Source organism: Pogona vitticeps, chromosome 10, assembly GCF_051106095.1.
Source record: "Pogona vitticeps strain Pit_001003342236 chromosome 10, PviZW2.1, whole genome shotgun sequence".
NCBI classification, from domain to species: Eukaryota; Metazoa; Chordata; class Lepidosauria; order Squamata; family Agamidae; genus Pogona; species Pogona vitticeps.
The window spans coordinates 25374271-25397165 of record NC_135792.1 but is presented as its reverse complement, the minus strand read 5'-3'; the positions used below and the strand labels follow the sequence as shown (position 1 = coordinate 25397165).

The window sequence follows — 22895 nt, the reverse complement described above, 5'->3', positions numbered from 1 at the left end:
CAAGCGCTTTTGCTCCCTGTCCCGAGAGAGCCAACAAAAAGAGAACCCCCCGCCGGACACTTACGGTGGCACATTCCTGCTGGGTGGCTTGTGCTGCAAACCGCGCCACGTGGTTAATGATGGGGGAGAAGTTGGTGGGCCCGTAGAAGCGTATGTGGGGCAGGCAGGCAGAGTACGCTTGGACGATGCCGTCTACACCTTTAAAGCAGAAGAAGACAACATGGGGGGGGGCTTAGTGGCAGGCTCCCCATGGTACAGAAATCCGGGTGGGGTGGGGTGGGGGGGTCCCCTCTTCTGTCCCACGGTGAGCCTGTTTTGATTGGACAGCACAGTCCTTCTGAAATTCCCTCCTCCCCTAAAACTCAAAGTGTTCGTTCTACCGGATAAGGCCCTAAATGGCTTGGGTTCCAGCTTATCTCAAAGAGTGCCTTTCCCTTGTAGGCAGCCACAGAGAAGGCCCTCTCCCGTGTCCTCACCAAACACACCTGCGAAGGTGGTGGGGCCGAGAGGAAGATCTCTCCCGAGGATCTTAATACCTGGGTAGGTTCATGCCCGTAAGCTGGTTTAAATCAACAAAATTCTACTTTTTCATTGGTAGAAATTTTTCTTAGGTAAACCAAGGTCACCTTTGTCTTAATCACATGCCACTGGGACTTATGTGGCATTTTAGTGTTTGCAAGATAAGGGAGTTTATTTTATAAACCTTGTGAATCTATGGCGATGATTGGGCCCTTTCTTTGAGTTACTTCTCTTTAGCAGCATGGATAGGGTTTGTGGTCGCTGGTTCAAGTAACTCTTCCTGTATCTCTCAAAAGACTGGGCATCTCTGGAGCCTCCCACCATCATCACAACAAACATCCACTTACCGAGGCAAAATGGGTTGGTCGGGTTGAAGTTGATGGCGAACTCATGAGAAACCTGGAAGTGGGGCATAAAGAAAAGGCAGGCGTTAAACGCAGTCCTGTTTCAAATGTATTTGGCTGATGGATTTGATCACTGTCCCGCCTTTTCCTCCAAATCAACAGCCCAAGTTGGCTCAAATTATAATTCAAAATGATGAGGAGGAATGGTTTTGGAATGGTTTGTGTTTTCAGTAAAGTCTTAATTTGTGTTCCAGCCCCAGGAACTGAAATGAAAGACCCCGAGCGCTCACCACTTCTTGAGAGAATGGGTTCCATCATCATACCGCTCTCACAGTTAAGACGTTTTCCCTGATATTCAGCCTAAATCTGGCTGCTTATCACTTGAGCCCATGGGTTGTGTGTCCTGCACTCTGGGATGATGAAGAACAGATCCTCCCCCTTCTTCTGGACGACAGCCTTTCAAGTCTTTGAAAAGTGCCTTCCTCTCTCCCCTCTTGTTCTTCTTTTCTCAAGGCTAAAACATGCCCAGTTCTTTCAGTCTTTCCTGCTAGCGCTTGCTTTCTAGTCAATGCTGCAAGGGTGTTCTTGACCATTTGCTAACTCTCCAAGCAACAGGATTCTGCTGTGATCTAATGACAGGTCCTGAGATGTCAAAATATTAATAATCTCAGATCTTTTTGTTAAGTCTACATGTCCTTTCCCTTGAACTCCAGGCCGAGGGACGCCATTGCTCATCCCACTCTGTCTGCTCCCAATTTTAGTAGATCTGGGCTCTGTACTCTCTCGGGACCTGAAATGGTCAATTAACATCGATGGCATCATTAAAAAAGCTCACCAGCGTCTGTATTTCCTACGACAACTTCGGAAATTCAATCTGCCTCGGGAGCTGCTTGTCCAATTTTACAGAGGCATTATTGAATCTGTCCTCTGCTCTTCCATAACTGTTTGGTTCGGTTCAGCAACCAAACTGGACAAGAACAGGCTTCAGAGGACTGTCAGAACTGCTGGAAAAATAATCAGAGCTGATTTGCCATCACTGGAAGAGTTCTACATTGCACGGGTTAAAAAGAGAGCGGAAAAGATCGCGGCAGACCCACGGCATCCTGGTCACAACTTGTTCAATCTTCTCCCCTCTGGTCGGCGATACAAGACGCTGTATACTAAAACATCGAGGCACAAAAATAGCTTTTTTCCCTGTGCCATCAAACTGCTGAATTTGTAACCATCTGACGCAACTGGGAGTTGAGGCAATCGGTTTTTGTAGAATTTGCTCTTAATTGTCTTGTGAATTTTCTGTTTATGGTGTATGTGTGTGTGTGTAATGTTTTTAAGTGTGGCCGGTAGCCATATTAAATTCTGGGTATGGTTTACATACCTCGCCAGTAAATAAATAATTCTAATTCTAATTCTAATTCTAATCTGCTGGAGAGTTCTGTTCTACCACGGCTGTGGGTGGGACTTTGCACGTGTCTTTTAAGTGGGATACACCAAAGGCAGGTCAAGGCTGAAGGAAGGATCCTTACACTTCTACCTGGACAGAGATGCTCCCATAGCTGGCACATGGGGACGATGTGGGCACATCGTACAGGATTTTGAAGGTTTTTTTGCCCTGACGTTGACTGAGCAATCTTCCTGGTGTTCTCTTGGTGCTGCCATGTGTCTTTTGAGATGTTCCCTAATCTTTCCACCATGAGAGTCTTTGTGTGCCGAAGATCTTATTCATCTCAGCTCTTTGAAAGCATTCTCCGGCACCATGGCAACAAGGACACCAGAGGAACAAAAGCATGATTTATATGTCTCTTTATCTCTAATGATCCCATTTCCATTTCTATTCTGGGCTTAACTATACAAGAAGCCTGCTGGGCTTTGTTCCAGGCTGGCCACTGGAAACCTAAGAGGGATTCCTACCCTGTTCCCCCGAAAATAAGACCTAACATGAAAATAAGCCCTAGTAGGATTTTTCAGGAGGGACGTGGTGGCGCTGCGGGCTAAACCGCAGAAGCCTCTGTGCTGCAAAGGTCAGAAGACCAGCAGTCGTAAGATCGAATCCACGCGACGGAGGGAGCTCCTGTCGCTTTGTCCCAGCTCCTTGCCAACCTAGCGGTTCGAAAGCATGTAAATGTGCGTAGATAAATAGGGACCACCTCGGTGGGAAGGTAAACAGCATTCCGTGTATAGCCGCGTTGGCCACACAACAATGGAAACTATCCTCGGACAAACGCTGGCTCTACGGCTTGGAGACGGGGATGAGCACTGCACCCTAGAGTCGGACACGGCTGGACTAAGAATGTCAAGGGGAACCTTTACCTTTACCTAGGATTTTTCAGGATGCTCGTCATATAAGCCCTACCCCCCAAAATAAGCCCCAGTTCAGTGAAACCCTGCCCTCCACCCTTGGGCAGCAACCAGAAGATGACACGACTGTATTTGAATAAATGTAGATTGTTGTACATGAAAAAAAAATAAAGCATCTCCTGAAAATAAGCCCTATTGAGTTTTTTGGAGCAAAAATTATTATATGACCCAGACTTATTTTCAGGGGAACATGTTATGAGGTTATGGGTCTGAGCAAATATTCTCAGGAAAAAAAAATACCAAGGAGATAATCATTCTGAGGGGTTCTTTTTTTGGGGGGGGGGGGAAGTGGCTGTGGAGTTGGAACTACAACATTAAAAATGCTGTACTGATGCCAAATCCTAAGGTTTGGATCAGTTCACACACTGCCAAATGTTTATACATAGCCTCATGACATAGCGTTCAACTGCAGCACTGCAGCCAAAACTCTGCTCACGACCCGGGTTCAATCCCAGACAGCTCAAGGTTCACTCAGCCTTCCAGCCTTCCAAACTCAGTAAAATGAGTACCCAGCTCGCCGTGGGGGGGGGGGGGGGAAGCAATGTGTAGCCTGCATAATTAAAAAAACTTGCAAACCACCCAAAGAGTGCTTTAACGAGGTTAACTCCTTTTCTAAAACCAAGCTGTTGAAACATATCTGCAATACTTCATCCGCAATGCGTCCTTGTTTAGACACTGCCCCACCTTAGCCTCCTTGCTTTCTACCAGTTTTCTGTCTTCAACACAGCCGTTGTCCCCATGGAATGTCCAAAGTTCTGGCATTTTGGCAGGCTTTCAGCCTCACCAGATAACAAGGCAGCAAATGATGAATGATTAACTAATCAATCATTGTGAATGTTGAAGATTATGTAGTCCTCGAGCCGCCATCCACCTCTCTCAGTCTGAAAAGAAACCCCTGGCCTCCGTTCACCTTTTTAATTCACTTGGTTCAAAAGAAAAACATTTCTGATCTTCAGTGTTCAGAAGCAAACAGGCAGAAACCTCACACAGGTTTCCTTCCTGATTTTATTTTTAAATTTCACTCAAATGTCAGCATCTGATTTTTTCCACTCCTTGGAACAAGAAATTGGCCACCTTCTAGAAGGGAACGATGTTTACAGAGCGCCTGGCAAAGGAGGAGTATGACAGGCAGATGTAATGCTGCCTGCTTGTATTCAGGAGATGACTCATGCCCAACCTGTGCCAGGTCCAAAACTAACCATCTCTGGCTGGTGTAGAGTAAACAATAAATAAATAAATGCTCTATATGATGACAGCTTGCCATGCTACAGTGTCCATGAGAAAACTCTTTTCTTTCCTAGGACGGCACCTGTACTCAAGAGGGGGAAAGGAAGGTTGATGATGTTGTGGCCCCTTGCTGCTCAGAAAATGCCTGGGCTTTCACCCAACAAACCTTGGCCACTGATCCTCTGTAAGGTCCTGGACTTAGCATGGAGTATTTGGTATGCACGTGTTTACATGAGCTGTCCATGGTACTGAAACCCCTCCCCAAAATAGGATCAGTACTTCAGAGACCTCCTTCACAGCAATGGTCCCCAACCTTGGGCCTCCAGATGTTCTTGGACTACAATTCCCAGAAGCCTTCACCACCACCTCTGCTGACCAGGATTTCTGGGAGTTGAAGTCCAAGAACATCTGGAGGCCCAAGGTTGGGGACCACTGCTTTACAGGACAGACTAAAACTCAGACCAGATCCACTGATATCAGGGCCATCAGTCTGTACTCCTTTTCACCCCATCATCTTATCATCATCTCATCAGGTTAGAACTGCAGAGCTGGAAGGGACCCTATAGAGCAGTGGTCCCCAACCTTGGGCCTCCAGATGTTTTTGGACTACAACTCCCAGAAGCTTTCACCATCAAACTCTGTTGGCCAGAATTTCTGGGAGTTGAAGTCCAACAACATCTGGAGGCCCAAGGTTGGAGACCACTGATCTATAGAGCGCTGAGTCCAGTCCTTGTCAAGGAGGCCCAGTGGGGGAAATCAAGCATTGAGCTATCCAGCAGTTCCTTATACCAAGACACCTCCTTACTTTTCAGTCCTTCTTCCTGGTACTCAAACTGCAGTATTTTTTCCCAGGAGGCACATAATGCCTGCAAGGCAACGGACATGAGTGGAAATCAAGGAAGAGCACCCAAAAGTTTGACTTCATAACAGGACGAGCCTGTTGAAAGTGGGAGAGAATACAGAGCAATGAGGTGGTGTTTACCTTCCAGTCTGGAGGCAGCTGGGCTCCAAAACCCAAGGCAGGAAACATTTTATCTCTACAAAAGAACAGGTGGGAGTAAGAAAAAAGAAGAAGATGAACAAGGAATCAAATATGCACTTAGCCAGAATTTTACTTCCCTTTTCCCAATAATGCAGCCTGAGAGACAAACTATGGAATCACAGTCAAATAAAGTTTCAATAGATAGGCTTCTGTTTATCATCAGAGAAGGTTCAGGAGAATATGCTACCCCCCCCCCACATCTCCTCTGAGACCTGATCAGGAAGGAATTGTAACTCTCCAGTTACTTTTCCACTCTTGTGAGATTTTTAAAACTTTTTTTTTTTACAAAATTAAAAAGAATCTCTGAAAGTTGAGTTGTCAACTCAAATTCCACACAGAATATACATATCCATGTTTATTGCTAGCTTGTGTGTGTGTGTCCTTAAAAAGGATCCAGGGTGGCTTACATCATTAAAAGACAACAGTGTACTAAGATAAAGTAATTATTCCAAGATAAAGTAAATTGCAATTGTTCTAAGATAAAGTAAAGACGACGACGATGACATAATTATAAGTAAATAAGGAAGCACTGTTCCGTAAACAGCATTATGCTCTACATTGACCATTTCCCCTGATCTGGTGGAGGAAGTTGGAAGAATACCAGGAGAAGATTAAGCAGAAGCCTGCCATTTCAAATTAAAAGGCATTCCAGTCAAATTTCTTAAAGAGTGGCCAGCCAGACATTTGGAAAAGATCCTAAGGGAGGCAGCCCCACTGAAGCTGCCTCGTCTTAGTTGCCTTACGCAGTGGTCCCCAACCTTGGGCCTCCAGGTGTTCTTGGACTTCAACTCCCAGAAATCCTGGTCAGCAGAGGTGATGGCGAAGGCTTCTGGGAGCTGTAGTCCAAGAACATCTGGAGGCCCAAGGTTGGAGACCACTGGCCTTACGGATCCCATCTTCTTCAAGGGGATGATTAATGAGCTTTTCGTCCAGCACTCGGGGAAGGGTCTGGTTCCCCGTCAGAGAAGCCGCACTCACGTGTCATAGTCTTGAATGATTTGCCCCACCGCCCAGAGAGCTGAAAGGTACTCGTTGGTTCCCATGGGGTTGATGTAGTGCAAGGACGTGGGGTCCCGAGGATTCCCGTTGGATGCTGTGAAGTCAATCCCGACCTGCAAAGAAAGAGGAAAGCTCTCCTGACTGGACATTTTCTCCCACACCAGAGAGGTAGGGCTGTTTTTTGAAGAAGAAGAAGAAGAAAAAAGCCTCAATTTTCTCCAGGTCCCCCAAGTTGAGTTGACTTGGATAGACAACTCCAACTCTTAGTACTTCATGATTTGGCTGACAGATTTACCATCTCCTGCTTGTCTGATTGAGGCAATCATCCAGTTGCATCTAAAGCATGCGATACTCATTCCTGTTTCTATGGCGACTCTTCCTCCTTTCCTCTCCCCTGCTACTTTAGACCCAAACAAGAAACGAAAATATTTAGAAGTACTCCATTTGTGTTCTCTGCCACAGAAATCCTGCGCAATAGACTGCTTAAAAAACAACAAGTGAGTGGATGATGGTGGAAGGGGGGTTGCAGGGCAACTGGGTCTAAAGGTTCTGAAACATGAAACCCACAGATACACCAGCATAAATGAAAAATAACCTCTCTTATGGCATCTAAGACACAGACACCCAAGTTTTAACCTGATGGTAGACTAGGAAATGCAGCAATGAGGGAGTTAGAAAAGATCTTCAAGTGTAAGGATGTGTCACTAGAGGTCAAGGCCAAGAACATCTACACTCCTGTATTTTTTTATCACCGTACTTTCATACTTTGGGTACATCATGAGAACAAAGGATTCTTTAGAAAAGACAAACCTGCTGGGAAAGGTGGAAGGCAAGCAGGGAAAGAGGAAGACCCAACGTGAGACGGATCGACTCCCCTAAAGGAAGCCACAGGCTTGGGTTTACAAGATCTGAGCAGAGCTGTTGAGGACCATGCCTGTTGGAGATGGCTCATTCCTAGGGGCCGCCATGAGTCAGAGGTGGCTTGAGAGCACGTAACAACAAGAAGACGACTTAAAATGTAACTGCAATTCCTCAATTTAATCTTACTGAAATGAATACAGTGTCATGCCAATGGGCAAGGCACCCATCAAATATCAGAGGCACCTGGACAGGCACTCATCTGCTTTCGTAGGAATCCATCTGAGAAACATCCCCATCGCTGGCAACATATTAGACTTCACACATGATGCATGGACGTCTAAATAGGGTACATAGATACTCAGGTAAATCTGCAATGATCTTCAAAGACGCCAGGGGCATGGGGGCGATTCAGGGGACGTCCCCACCTCCACCCATGACCCCTTGCTCCCTCAACACCTTGCGTACAGCTTCAGCCACCTGCCCGGCACATGGCCAGTGAACTGGGGTGCTGTATTTTGTCTCAGGTCTCCTCCCACCACAAAATATTCACCAAGACAGACCCCTGGACCACGTTTCCCGGGTTGAGTGGGTAAAGGGAGCTTATTTCTGCCGGGTTGACCTAAGCAAGCATCTTGATGCTGTTCAATAAGGCTGAGACCATGGGGACGGCATGTTTGTATTTAGTGCAGTTTTGCTTTTTTTTAAAATGCTTACCGTAAACATTAACTGGCAACCTCCGAGGATATAATCAAGGAAGGAGAAATCTCTGGTGATCTTAAAAAGAAATGTAAAGGGTTGGGGGGAGGAAGGGAGGCAAAAGAGAGGAAACAATTACTTTCTAACACAAGACCGATTCTACATGAATTCCAGAATCTGGGCAAGTGGCAGAACCCAACACTCGACGTTAGAAGCTACTTTTAGTTTTCTGCCTCCTTGATAAACCAAATCTTCTGTTGTCTATCATATGTCACAGCTAATGAAACAAGAAGACCTGGACCAACGTTTTGATTTAGCCTTATGGATTAGATGGGAAGTATTGATTTAAAGGTAAAGCAGTTACTTGTCACAAGTTACTTTTTGTAACTAAGGCACAAAAGAGTTACTTTTCAAAACTACAGTAATGACCCATAATGGCATCAGCAATTGATGCACCATAAGGAATGCAACTGGTGCTGAGTTTTGCCACTGCAATTAACTCCACTGCACTTAAGGCCAGGCTTAAGGCCACAGGATTCCAGCCGGTGGGTTTAACAATGTTTGTATTAAAACTGGGCTTTTACTTTTTAAAAAAAAAATCAAGTTCTCTTTTGACAAGTGAGGCCAATTCTGGTCACTCTGTCCTGAGGTGTGAGTTTGAGCCTCCTCAAGAAAAAGGAGGAGGGAGCATTTGATATCGCACTCGCCCACCCTACCCCACCCAAAAAAATGAAAGAAAAAGGAAGTTTATGTTTTTGCAAAAAAGATGAGGAGTGAAGAGGGCCAGGAAGTATTGAACTTTATTAGTATGTAAGACACTCACTTTGCAGGACTTCACAATGATAATGCCAGAGTTCTTGTAATTCCGTTTCTTCTTCTGCTTTTTGGGGTTTATGCATTCAAACTCTACCTGTTTTAAAGGAATTTTTAAAAAAATCATTGATTTTCCCCCCACCTTGATCCAGACAACAGAACTGGGAGTGGCAGGAAAACACGGAAGCATTCCCTTTTCCATCTTCTGTGCCTAATGGAGCTGTTGCAGGTAACTACATTTAAAAACTCTGAATACCGGATAGAAAAGAATAATGGAAACAGAAGATAAACACAGCTGGGCTTGGTTGGGGTGGAGACAGACAGACAGATGTTGATTACTCCTTAGATAAACAGAGGCGTGCACACATTTTATTTTCACGGCTTTTATGTAGAAAAACCCTGATCGTCTCTCTCAAAGACTCTTCCCTTGCCAGCAAGAGAACATCAGGGATGGGAGGAACAACTCAAAAAGCATCCATTTGTTAGAGAAAAGAGAACCATTGTATTTGTAGCTCCAAAGAGCTTTGAATTCGGCACATAACCATTATGAATGGTGGTTGTAAAAACTTTGAACAGTTCACAGATCAATCCATGCTGTTCATTTCATTCAAGCTATGTGGAGATGGGTGACTCCAGTGTCAGGGGGGCACTTTAACCCACTCCAGGTTTTTCAAACGGCATGCAATTATTTTTATTGATGAAAACAGAGCAAGCCATGAAGAGCCCCGATCAAACCTCCAGAGTCCATCACGTCAGCCACCAAAGCAGATCACTAAGCACTGTTTCTCAAGAAACAGACTTCAAAAAAACAAGATTAGACGAGAGCCTTAATTGGACTAATTCCCATTTTCACTTGGCAGCCCAAGTCACCCTGGATAACGAGGGTCAGTGGAAACATTTGATAACAATCAAGTCTCTGGCCTAAATGAAAATAACAAGAGGACAGGGATAAAGCAGGGAAGGGTGGCCACATGGCAGCAAAAGTCCTTGTTAAAGGCACATTAGCATTTTCTTAAAGACCTAACTCGTAAACAGAAAACCTCCAGGGTGGGTCCTGGATGATCTAATCTGAAAAGTAACTTTTCTAAGTAATGGTAATGAACTATGATTCATCAGAAGGAGAAGAGGGACCACACACAGCAGCTGCTGGTCCCATAAAGTGTGCTGTGACGGCAATCTAAAGGGAAAAGGGACCACATTGTTTTTTTAAAGTAAGACATGCCCTCTCCATGTTCCTCGTTTACAAAACCAGAACCAGCTTCCAGTTCTTCCTGCCCTGAGACTGGCTGGGGCCAAAGGCTGTGACTGGCATTCTCTTTCTGGAACAGCCTCCATCGCCAGCGAGCCCACCTGGCCACCTGCGCAAAAGGAGCGAGACCCTGAGGCCCTCTCTGGACCGGCCAAGCTGGGACCCCCAGCCCTCTTCTCCAGCAACAGCCTCCCACGTCCCATCAGGCTCCTGTCAAATTTTGTTATGCAAAGCGGTTTATCCTTCCGGCCATGGAGCCAGAGGTTGGGAGTTCAATTCCCCCATGGGGCTGGACTTGGATGATCCAGAGAGTCCCTTCCTGGCTCTGAAGTTCTAAGACAATGATGATGAAAAACACGTAAGAGATGGGTGCCTGAATCTGGTCATTCCCCTCTTCCCGCCTCTTCATCAATCACATCGTGTCTCGTGTCACTACACAGGCAATCCGTGAGACCTCAGCCTTATCAAGCTCCCACCACCACCACAATTTTGAAGGGCCTCAAATTAGCACTAAGCGCTACTTCCTGGGCCAAGGACGTGATCAGGGACATCCTGTTGCTCCCTCCTTAGGGCAGGGATGGGCAAATCCATGGAATCGATCAGGAGAGTTGGAAATCCTCTAAGCCCACCTCAGCTTCTCAAATGTTTTTTTTAAGGCCCAAATTGCATCTCTCTCTCTCTCTCTCTCTCCTGCTCCAAATGGGCCAAAGAGCCCTTTTAATACATTTTAGTGCAGGGCACATGGGGGGGGGGTATCTGGGTGTCTTTCAGAGAGTCTTAACTAGCCGTTTTGGCGCCTAGAGATTCCCTGTCGATGGGTTTTGTACCCTTCTGGCAGGAAACACCCAAGGATTGGTTTGTGCCTTTCCAGTGGCGAAATCTGGCACCTTCTCCATGCGGCATACGAGGTCAAAGCCCCCCCCCCCCAATGCACCCGTTACAGCTCTGCAACCCCCTTCCTCTTCAGACCCAAGGATGCTCAACAGCGCTTACCGCCAAGCCGTCTCGAGACTCACACATTTTGGCGGCTGAGGTTTGGAATTCCCCAATGAAGTCGTGGCCCCCATCATTATCGTAATCGTAGCAGACAATCTGATAGAAATTGGAAGAGATGCACAATCAGTCAGTCTTCTGAACTACACCGTTTCTCTTATTCCACCCTCGGGAGAGTTCCTATTTTTTTTCTCCCCCCCCCCCCCCCGCGTCCCCACAATTTATATCTTATGTTTATACTAGTTCAGAGGCTCAAGGGAGCTGACAGGGAGGCAGGTTCTTACATGGCAATATCAAAAATTTAATTAAACCCAAAGTATTAAAACCTATATTGAAGCACTTAAAAGGTTGAAAAGGAAAAGCAAAAAACATGCATATGATTTTTTAAAAATTATTTTTAAAGAAGTCCAGCATCTCCTGTAAACATCTCTTTCCTGTAACCTGTTTAGTGGTGGAAAAGGTGCCTGGAGAGAAGTTGGCAGCAGGTAGAAGTCAGGAGGGAGGGGGGGGGCAATTTGGCATCAAGTGGAAGGGAGTTCCACAGCCTTGAAATGACTGCCCCCCCCCAAAAAGGCCCAGGGTGGTTTTACTCACAGGAGGTACAGTGGGGGGAATCGAACTCCCAACTCAAAGGCCTAATTCTCTGAGCTTTCCAGCCAGCAATTCTTATTTTACGTTCACCTTTATAAACTAGGAATATAAATGATGGTTTGTCCTCATGTTGCAGCATTGTCCTCCCTACCTATGAGGATGCTGTGAGATTCTCTGCAGCTCTTAATTCTGCCCTTAGATTAACGAACTTCACAAAACGTAAGAAAAACGGGGACTAGCGCTTATTAGACGGGTGGAAAGGGAACAAATCGCGGATGGGTTTTTTGCTTCTTTTTTTTACAATCAATCAGCTCTTTTGTGCTTGGCGAGGGGGGGGTGGTTTCTTCCCAAGGGCGAAAGGCACTAATTTGGCACACATTTTGTGCAAACGTTGGCCAGTTTAATGGAGAAGAAAACACAGCTGTTTGCCTCCGTTTTGGCTGGGGCCAAGGAATTTCAGAGGGTTTTCGAAAGCCTCGCATTGAGATTGACAAAAATCAAAGAGGATGAGCAGTTTAACAGGCATTCGTCATAATCTTTGCACAGATACCCATTCTCAGAAAATGTTCTGATGAAATATTTGCCCCCCCCCAAAGTAGTTCGTGATTGACTTCTTCGGTAGATCCACTTAAACCACTTTAAATCGGAGACTATGGGTTTTTTCTGGCATCATACTGAGAGAGGGGGAGAGAGTTTGGAAGGATGTTTGATCACATGTGTCGCGGCTTCCAGGCAACGGAAGAAAAATGCCATGGAATAGCTCTCAAGATTAGATGTGCTAGTTCAAATCTCTTTCTCCTCTCATTCTCTCTCCTTTTTAAAATCCCCGGAGGACAAGGGAACCCAACAGGGGGAAAGCCGTGGCTATGCCTACCTTGACCTGCTTTTCAACGTCCCCATCGCAAAGAGATATTAAAGGCACCGTGAACGGCTTCCACACAGGGTCCAGGGTGTATTTGATCACCTGCGGTTTCAAGAGACAGAGAAAGCAAGAGAGGGAGAAGCCTTGAAGGCATTCCTTTCAACAACCAGCCCACGCGCCAGAGACCAAACGAGGCATAACACGGGTAGCCATGCTTTCCAGTCGCTTGGCCCCTCTGCCCACATACGAAGGAGGACACGTAGGCATGTGAGAGAGGGACCACGTGAGCGGTATTTTGCCTTTTTTTTTGCATCCGAATGGACACCAAAGTCAACGGACCTTGAATCTCTCTTAGACAAACCCCCTTGAATCTTTTCACCTCAAACACTTTTCTCCCACTCTCTCTTGGTCACTGGAAGCAAGGCAAGCTGAGGAGAAAGGTGCTGGGGACGATGGGATATGGGGAAAGGGCAGGAAGTGAGTCGGATAATGTGACCCTCGAGGTCCCCTCAACATCCCATCATCCACTCCACTGGTTCTCACCAAAATACCACCAAAAAAGCCCCCTTCACTCATTTTAGGGACAATTTCCTGTGCTTTCAGACAACCTCTTCCCTGTGTTAAGCCTGGGGGACGTCTTGGTTCAAAACTGGAAATGGTTTCCTGGGACCTCCAGTTTCAGAGAAAAATAGACTCATTCCAACTCCTGTCTTGGAAAAAAGCCACCCCGGTCAAAAACAGGGTGCAAGATGGGGCAAGAATTCCCCCCTGCCCTCATGAGGCAGTAAGCACAACTCTCAGCGTCCTTCATCCTTGTGGGACCCTTGAGGTAAAAATCAGAATCCTTCTCCTCTGAGCAGAAATCGGACAGGCATCCGACTAAAACCAACACTTAAGAAAAGCATACTACTTTCTAATATGGATTTAAGTTTTACCTTCTACGCCAAGTCAAGACAGCCTTGCGAAATATAAGCTCATCATCTCTCCCATGAAAACTGAAAACCACACAAGAAAGCCTTCCAAAGATGATGATCTACCAACTGGGGATAGAACTGCATGTACTTTTCTTATACTGTAGTTGCTCCCCTAATTGTTCTAGAACAAAGCAACAGGCAACAGTAACGAACATCAATCCCTCAGGGACAGTTTTCTTTTGAAAGAAATATTTTTGAATGGATAAATAAATCTTCTTTAAAAAAATAATAATTCCAAGAGCTGATTGCAATGCTTTATCTGAGGAAGTGGATTGCAGTTCACAAGAATTTGCACCGAAATAAACCTGTTCATTAGTCCTCAAAGTGGAACATGAATTTGCTTTCATTTTTCCTATTTTTTTCCCCCAGTCCCTTTTGCAACTCTGTGATAGGCAGATTTTTTTTAAAAAAAAAAGTGCAGAAAACTTCCTTTTTTAAAACAAGTGCTCCAGCCATCATGGCTGGTGTCAGCGCTAGCTGTAAAATTCCGGCTGTCATCCTCCAATATGGTGCATTTCCAGCCTCTTTTAGGAAAACACGCACAACATTGTTCCCATAAGCCTAGAGTCAGAGCGTGGAGTGTTTATTAAAATGACTAGAAACACTTCCTACATGGGGTTGGACAGATCAAGGAGAAACACACACACACACACACACACAAATTGTAGGAACTGTGTAACAATGAGACTGTCAAGAACCGCCAGACGCTGGAACCATCTGTGGGTGTCTGGAGGACACACACTTTCAAGCCTGCATTGAAAATTTCACACTTTCCGGATGTGCCAGCACTCACACCAACCTATATGAAGAAGGCGGGGGTGATTCTCCTTTGTGGTGTCACAGGATGAAGGACGAGGGCCTTCCAAGCCATGAACCAGCCGGCATTTCAAGCCCACCTTGGGTGTACACTCATGAACAACCAAGGCACTGGATCTTAAGGCACAGCTCAGAGTGACAACAGTTGTGCACAGCTTAATACTCAGACCCCTCATCCGTGGGCCACATCCTGGTGGCAGGCATCTCCTCCAATTTCCATAAAGCTGCTTGGCCATCCCAATCTTTTCAGGCTTTACCGTTTTTCAAGTTTTTCAGGGGGAAAACTACTAGATGGGTGACAGATTCAGATGTAAGACAGGGGACCTCAGCAGCCCAGTGTGCAAAGCTGAATGGAACCGCTATCCAAAGGCTGTGTCTCCCATTATGAGCCTAACTCCGGTGTTGAGAGCCCCAGGAGAAGCCTTCCTCTTAGTCCCCCCCCTCACAGCCATGTTTGGTGGGGAAACATGGGAGAGGGCCTTCTCTGTGGCTGCTCCCAGAGACTCTGGAACTCCCTCCTACTGGGGGCCAGTCTTGGCCCCCTCTTTGCTGTCCTTCCGCAAGCAGGCCAAGACCTTTCTCCTCAGGCAGACTGGCCTGAGCATGAGAGAATGGTGGGTTCCCAAAAGTTTCAGCACCATCCCCCTGTCCACTTTCTGATTTTTCAAACACACACACACACCCTTCCTCTCCCTCATTTACCATCACCCAGCCTCTTTTTAACAAACAGAAACCACCCATTTGCAATTTAAAATGGAAGTAGGAAAACTTAGGTTATTTAAAATCAAAGAGAAGTATAAGTGGGTTTTCTTGCCACAAACATTTAATAAAACATCATTTGCATGAAGGAATAACCGACGCTCACCAAGCACTCTGCTTACCTCTGTCCTATGGACCAGCATCCACTTTCCATCATCCCCTGGTTTGTAAAACTCCAAAAACGGATCTGATTTTCCAAACAGGTCCTGCAAAGCAGAGAGGAAAGAAAGAAAAGAGAGAGATGCAAGCATTGGTTATAATATGATGTATCCTTAGTGGTCTCACACAGCCACACAATGGATCATTAGGAGAAGAAACAGCATCGCCCTGTAAGTGGAAATCAGAGGCAAATAATGACGCTGGATGTGCTCCCTCTTGGCTGGGACTCCAATGAAGAAGAAGTGAAGGTCTATAAAATCTGGTCAAACATGAGTAAGAGTTGAGTGGTAGGAATTCAGGCCTCGCTTCTTTTTCCCCAGACTCATATGAATACTCTCGCTGTGAAGCTGGTACCCTTGGACGCTGGCGAGTCTTTGAGTCTGACTCCTGAGTCTTTGGTGGAGGCCCTATTAAAAGTAAGCTTTTCACCCCAGAAAAAAAGGGGAGGTGTGGGTGGGTTCCGAGCAGACGTATCCCTTGGGATACGAATACGAAGCTCAGCATCTCATGCACTCATTCCTGCCCCCAAACCCCCTCCAGTCCACTCCTCACCGTACACATCCAACAGCGACAACGTGGCGCCCATCGTGGATGCTGCCGCGTCTGCCCTGACCCGCCTCTCCCCACTGATGACTCCTCCGGCCAAGAGGTGGCAAGAGGCGTCTCCCTGCTCCACTGTGCAACGGTCGGCGGTGGAAACAGGACGGGGAGGCGTCGGCACTGGCTATGTCCCTGATGGGTGCCATGCCGCGTTGGGCAAGCGGACAACGAGGACCCAAGAGAGTAGACCGGACCGGTTCTGCGGGGGGCGGGAATGGCCTCTCTGGTTCCAAATTTCGTATTTGAAATCCCCCAGGATACGAAGACGAAGTTCCCAGATCTACTTCCAAGTCGCGGGTCATGTCCGAGTTCCCATCCACCCCCGGCAGTCATTTGGGGGTGGGGGTGGGGGATGGGAAGCAACCAAGTTGAATCTGCGTTGAGTTGCCAGTGTAGTTTAAGTCCAACTTGACCTCAAATCCCATGACTCAAGTTCCCCCCCCCCTTTGCATGAACAAAGACGGAGCTTCTCAGAAAAGGGCAGGTTGTCCGAAGCGTCCATAAAAGAGCCGGGGGCTTGCTCAGAGATCCACCCAAAATCTACCCCCAAACTACACCATGTGGTGCATTTCTGCATGAACGAACCAACGATTGATTTGAAATCTTTCCGTCAAATTAGCTCGCCATTGCCACAGATCTTGTGGGAGCGACCAACAATTGAACAATTTGAACAAGCCTCGTGGATTTCTGGCTGGAAAGAGACCGAATCGGAGAGACAGACAGACAACCCCCCCCCCAAGGGCAACAGGGAACCGTATATTAATATTCTGAATTAAAATATTTTTGCACGTTAAGAGCCTGCCTTCCCTCCCGCCCTCCCGGCCCCGCTCACCACGGCTTGTTGTTTCTTCTGTGTCGAATCTGAGTTTCCTTGGTGAATAAGGTACTTTTTAACAGCCAGTTCTTTGAAGCTGAAAATCCAAAGGGAAGCTGGCTTATGGGAGAGCGGGCGGATTTTAGGGCAACAACATGAATCAGGAGCTCTTAATTTCGTAGGAGACATAAAGGGTACTGCATCGTTTGATTAGGTACTGCATACGTACAAATCAAAGATGGGAAAAGTGACAGGGAAAAAAAGTCACTTTTTCTCAGACTACGACTTTCAGGACGCCATCACCGGCAGGCAAGGGGTGGTGCCCCAAAATACTAGATGGGTGCATGCATAGTGCATGCGTTTTCTTTTCTAGCAATGGCTCAGTCATGGCACTTCCTCCCAAAGGGAAGGCAGGGTGGCTCCCGTCCTGCAGGCAGCCAAGCCTTAACTGCTTCTTCTGGCTCTCCGTGTTTAAGACAGGATTCAAAGGTAGTCCTTATTGCTCTTGATTTGTTTGCAGACGAACACAGAGTTTACACTGGCTTTTCCTCAGTGTTTTGAAGTCAGTGCCACCCTGTACCCTTCCGCGTTTGACAGGGTGGACATCGCCGCCACCAAAGGAGGGGGAACCAGGAACGAGAGTCGGAACTGGAGGTGGCGGAGTGGGCATTCACACACGCACATATTTGTGCAGGCAAACTATAGGCCGGTCAGGTTTAGCGCATGAACCCAGAGAAATAAAGCATTCGTTCATTCAGACACTGTCTTATTTCCACCACCTCTCAAGCCACTTATTTGCTCCCCCACAGGGCTAAGGAGTGGGAAAACACGCGTTGTTCCCAAATTATAACTGTCCCCCCCCCCATGGCTGCTTTCCTCTGCGTCTTGTCCTAAAGCCTTGTCCATTTTCTATTTTCTTTCTCCCTCTTTTCCTCTCACCCACATTAGGGTTCCCATCCCACCCCCGGCATCAGCTAAAGAGGGAGGCAGGGGCGGTCTAGGTGAGTGCCGCCTGAGCCTTAAGGTGGGGGTGGCACCCCCCACTTGACCGCATTGGCCGGGCACAATTTTATAAATGCATGTTTTGTGTGTTGCTTTAGGATGAGACCACTATGAATGAATACTCTTAAATAATCATTGAGGTTGCAGCCCGAAAAAAGGAGTACACCACCCCTTTCTGGTACCATTTCAACTGGTAGGACAGCGAAGAAGGTTGACAGGAAGGAAAATGAATTTGTTTGAAATGTCATTCTGGAAAGGCGGAAGGCAGCGGGAAAAGAGGAAGCCCAAACATGGGATGGATCAATGCCCTAAAGGAAACCACTGGGTTGAATTTACAAGAGCTGCACAGGGCTATCGATGGTGGGACATTTTGGAGATTGTTCACTGCTAGGCTCACCGAGAGCCAGAAGCTACCTTATGGCACATAATAAGAAGAAGACCAGGGAAAGGGAAAACAGAACTCGAACACAGACCTTCTTATCCAGTTTCCTCCCAGCCATGCTCAGCGTGATGACCCGGTTGTCTGAAAGCTCTTGAGCTGCTATCTGGAAAAAACAAGGGGAAATGTCAGTCTTTCTTAGGAAGCCTCAACAGAAATGATGTCTGTTTGTGGTCTAAAACATGCCAAGGTTGCTGCAGTAGCAATGAAAATAAGGCCAAATAGGGTTTCCAAACCATATCCTTTGCAGTATGTCGATATATCTGAGAACATACTTATCTTTCCAATATGTTGGTCTATCTATGTACCACCTGCAAAAGCATGTGAAAGGAAGAGAATATATACTCCTGTTTGAGGTCTAGATGATAAAGGAGAAATCACATTACCACCATGACAAAAAGCCTGGGAAAAACAGAGGAGGACATCTGGCCTCCCATTTTCTGGTCTATTACCCAGCAAAGCATGGACAAGGTTGGTGATACGGGAAGCAGGCAGGGTCCCCAGGGGCTATGCCAGGATGCAGCAGCATCAGGGCAGCCAACAAGAGTCAGAGGTGGCCTCAGCCAATCTCCTCTGCTCTTCTCGCTTCTCCTCACTGCTCTCTAGTCACCTGCCCTCTCCAAGGCGAAGGAGCAACACGTTTGTTCTATGGTTCAGCCTCCCATGGGGAAAGGTGGTCCAGGTTGGGCCCAGAGGGAGACGTGAGTGAATGGGGGAATGGCAGCTGTGTGGGAATCACGCCCTAGTGGAGCACAAGAAGGAATCCAGGAAAGTGGTGGTGTTGGGTCAGGTCAGACAAAGGCGCTATGATAAATAAAGACAGAGAAACACTCCTTATAGTTATATATGGTTGTCTATAAATTACTACATTCCTGTTGAGGATACTCAGCTTGCACTTTGGAAAATTCCATTCAGAAGTATAAAAAGAGCCACTGCTTCATTTTCAGCGAGGCACTATTTACACACATACAGTGTGTGTTTTGATGCCCCTGCTGCTTTCAAAAGTCTTAAGGTTTTGTGGTTTTGTTACTAAGATTTCTCGGTGTTCTCTTTTGCAACCCCCCCAAAGCGATCTAGGCAAATCACCCCCAACCACGATCCCTAAAGTCCATCAAAAGCTGGAATCAATATCACATGCCCTGGCATTCATCTGGGAAATTCCGGAAGTCACAGCAACCCTGGTGCACAACAGAGCTTCATAAACCTGCAGAAAGATTTATTAAACGGAGCCATATAGTGCATGGATTAGAAGATGGGAGGCCAAACTGTGGGTTATGATAGCCCATCATTAGAAGCTAAAACCCACTAACATTGCCCAAACACAATTCAAGACGTTCTCTGTGACTGAGGAACTACACATGCAAAAAACACTCGTAGTTACTTCCCCATGACCAAACTAAAGATATTCGTCAACTAGAAGAGGTGCCAAAAATTCCTGCTGTGACAGATGTTTTTATTGCTTAAGGAACTTGCTTTTCAAGTGACAGGCTATCAGCAGTGCAGACTCTCATGCTCAGAAGACCCGATTTCAAACATATATTCAGCCAAGAAAGTCAATGGGAATTTCGATGCAACTTATTCCACAGGTCTAGGGAGTAGATAAAATGGAAGAAAGAAGAACTACATATGCCGCCTTTGGAAGCAAGGTGAGATAGAAACGTAAGAAATGAATCATGCATCTCATGCACAGTTGTCAGATATAAAATCAGTCAAGCAGAATAAGAAACTTACTGAGAAAACCGACTTAATTTGCACGCTTTGTTCAGCTTACAAAAGTCCTTAATTTGCATGCTGCCTTCAATTTAAGCATCGTGCCTTTTCTTGGCATGTTTCTGAGACATTTCATGTTAAGTTTTTCCATCCCTGCTTTCTCTTCCCACTATTTGCTCACTTGATGGCTTGTCAGAGGACTTTCGGGTGAAATGCAAATACGACGGGTATGGGAACGTTAAGTCAATAAGACTATAGGGAAACAACACGCAGCGTTACGATGGTTAAACCATGAGGATTATAAAATTAATATGGCATAAGCTTTCATGGACTACTTTCCAAGCCTAGGAAAGCTCAGACCTAAATAAAGTGGCTTAAGTCTTTAAGATGCCACCACAACCCCTGTTTCTGTTTGAGCAAGCTAGAACTACGATTCCATCGGTCAGTGATTTGGACTAGTTTAACAGGTCTACGTGATGTTACTGGAAACTCGAACTGATCCCTTCCTTTTCCTTTCTACTACACAAGTGGTTCTCAACCTTAGTTAATCCAGAGGGTTCCTGGAATGCCATTGCCAGAAGCCTTCGCCACCAGCTGTGCTGACTGGGGTTTCTGGGAGTTGCAGTCCAAGAACATCTGGGTTAACCAAGGTTGGGGACCTCTAGATGACAGAATTATTTTGCACAATTTTTATTTAGATTCACAATTAGGTAGGTAGGTAGGTAGGTAGGTAGGCAGGCAGGCAGGCAGGCAGGCAGGCAGGCAGGCAGGCAGAAAGAAAGAAAGAAAGAAAGAAAGAAAGAAAGAAAGAAAGAAAGAAAGAAAGAAAGAAAGGAGATGTCTTATGTGGAAATTCAAATCAAAAGAATCTAGATTACATTCAGGAAAAAAATTATAGCAAGGATGGAAGACTGGATTGAGCAGCTCCAGATCTATTGGGTGGGGGGGAGAAGGACCGTTCTTCCAACCCACCTGAATCTGAGAAAAGAAGGACCTGCCTCAATCAATCCGGAGCCCAGGACACATAATAATGGGCTCAAGTTACAGGAAGCCAGATTTCGGCTGAGTATCAGGAAAAACCTCTTAACTGTTAGAGCAGTATGACAATGGAGCCCATTCCTCCAGGAGGAGGTGGTGAGCGCTCCAAGGCTGGAGGCATGCAAGAGAAAATAAAAGGACTCTCCGATCTGCTTTGATTTGGATTCTTGCCTTGAGCAGGGGGTTGGTCTTGATGGCCTCATGGTCCCCTTCCAGTTCCATTATTTGATTGATGGATTGTTTAAACTCGTACTCCATCCATTTAGTGGGCACTTCACTACTCTGGGTGGCTTATTTTACGATTCTGTGAGTCCACCCCATGATAGCTTCTGTCCAAATAATAGCATTTGAAGAGCGAGCCCACCCAAGCCTGAGCCAAGTTTTGAGTGACTTTTCTTTTGAGTCTTCAAAGATATTCCTGGAGGGGTTGTTTTGTTTTGAGTTTCTTTTCGTCTCAGTGTCCTCGGTGGTGTGCAATCGCATCCCCTTCTCCTCCCCACAATTCCCCTATGCAGCCCCCGGAGGGGGGAAAAATGATACTGAACAGCAGCTGAAAATAGCTTTTCCCTCTTAGCCAATGTTTGCTTTCCACAACAATTTGAATTTTTGAAAAAAAGCAGTGAGTCACAGAGCAGCATTTGCTGGTGGAGATGACCCAAGAAAAGAGAGTCACTGCCTATTTCCTGCCAGCTCCCCCCCCCCCCCCCCAGTGCAACACACATCCCAGAGACTGGAAAACAGAGAGCAAAACAGCCGTGCGACTCAGGGTGTTGTGACTCTCAAAATCAATCGGACAGAACCTGGTCTTCTCACGGCTTCCCCCAGGTCTGACTCTGTTCGCGTGGGGGTTCCCATCCTTCATAGTGCAAGACAAAGCTAGCTAGAATGATGGGCTCTCACCTCTGGGCTAAGCTGGGAAAAAAGTTACTTGGATTCCACTACAAACTCGAGATTCCGAGAGTCGGAGCCCAAATAGTTTCCTGCCTGCTGTCGGTCCCAGAAAGAAGAACCAGGAGCCACGTAGGAGCTTAAAGACCAAGGAGGTTCATTTGATGTCAATTTCTGGAGTGTGCATACAAAAAAGGGCCACACTCTGCAAAAGCTTATGCCAAACGAAAGCTTATTAGACTCTTAAGTGGCACAGGATTCTGCTGTTCTTGCTGCATGAACGCTTTAAAAAGTCACTTTTCTTAGAAACTTAGAATTGCAGAGCTGGAAGGGGCCCAATGGATCATCAACTTGAGCCCCCGTCAAGGAGACACGGCGAGGATTCAAACTCCCAACCTTTTGCACGCTACGCTTCTATCCTTCCCCACGTCCTATTTTACCAACGCAAATGTCCCCTTTCCTACACACTGCTTGTCCTATAAAGGAAACGATGCGTACTGACCAAAGTTTTCTCTACTAAACGGGCAAATAGCTTCTTGGGTGGGCTGATCCCAGGTTAGGAGACCTAGAAAAATAATGCAGTGAGAACATTTGTTAAAAATCCCCTTTATGCCAGACAATGGGATTTGGATCACCTGCCTTTGAAAGAAGCTGGAGGGGGAAAAGTAGAGGGCATTTTTCCATATAATAGCACAGGATAAGTTGCCTGTACATGCAAAACACTAACATGCCGGAGAGAAAGGTTTTTAACCTAGTTTCTTGGCTTACAAGTTGGTTTTCAATATGCATGGATCTATATTTATATCTATTACTGCCTCTATATCTGTGTGTCCATCTGTATCTATTACCTCTAGACCCAGGCTGAAAACACGGCCTTAACACTAATCCTGTCATTTAGCTGAACATCACTCAAAGACGCACCACATGGTAACATGATCAGGCCTCTGTAAATCCAGTTTAGTCACAAGGAAGGAGCAAAGCCTTCCAGAAACATCTGGATTCGCATTTGCAACCAGAGCAAACCATACAGCTTCAGATCAGTTCAGATAATGACATACATCATAGCATTGCAACTGATTAATTATCCACGGTGGCATTTCAGTTCACTTTAGAAAGGCTAGACAGTTATGTTGGGAATCTGTGAC

The 22895-nt window shown here is 46.2% G+C and overlaps 1 protein-coding gene across 2 annotated transcripts in view; it reads right to left on the bottom strand.

Moving 5' to 3' along the window:
* CPNE2 (copine 2) overlaps positions 1-22895 on the bottom strand; it is a 68196-nt gene that overhangs the window by 3617 nt on the left and 41684 nt on the right. For both annotated transcript variants that reach the window (XM_020806108.3, XM_020806107.3), the window contains exons 5-14: positions 18149-18220; positions 15223-15306; positions 12564-12653; positions 11099-11197; positions 8867-8953; positions 8062-8121; positions 6466-6599; positions 5428-5482; positions 867-918; positions 65-198 (exon numbers count right to left, since the gene is read on the bottom strand). In XM_020806108.3, coding sequence (XP_020661767.2) covers positions 65-198; positions 867-918; positions 5428-5482; positions 6466-6599; positions 8062-8121; positions 8867-8953; positions 11099-11197; positions 12564-12653; positions 15223-15306; positions 18149-18220 — 867 coding nt within the window. The remainder of the gene's footprint in view (positions 1-64; positions 199-866; positions 919-5427; positions 5483-6465; positions 6600-8061; positions 8122-8866; positions 8954-11098; positions 11198-12563; positions 12654-15222; positions 15307-18148; positions 18221-22895) is intronic.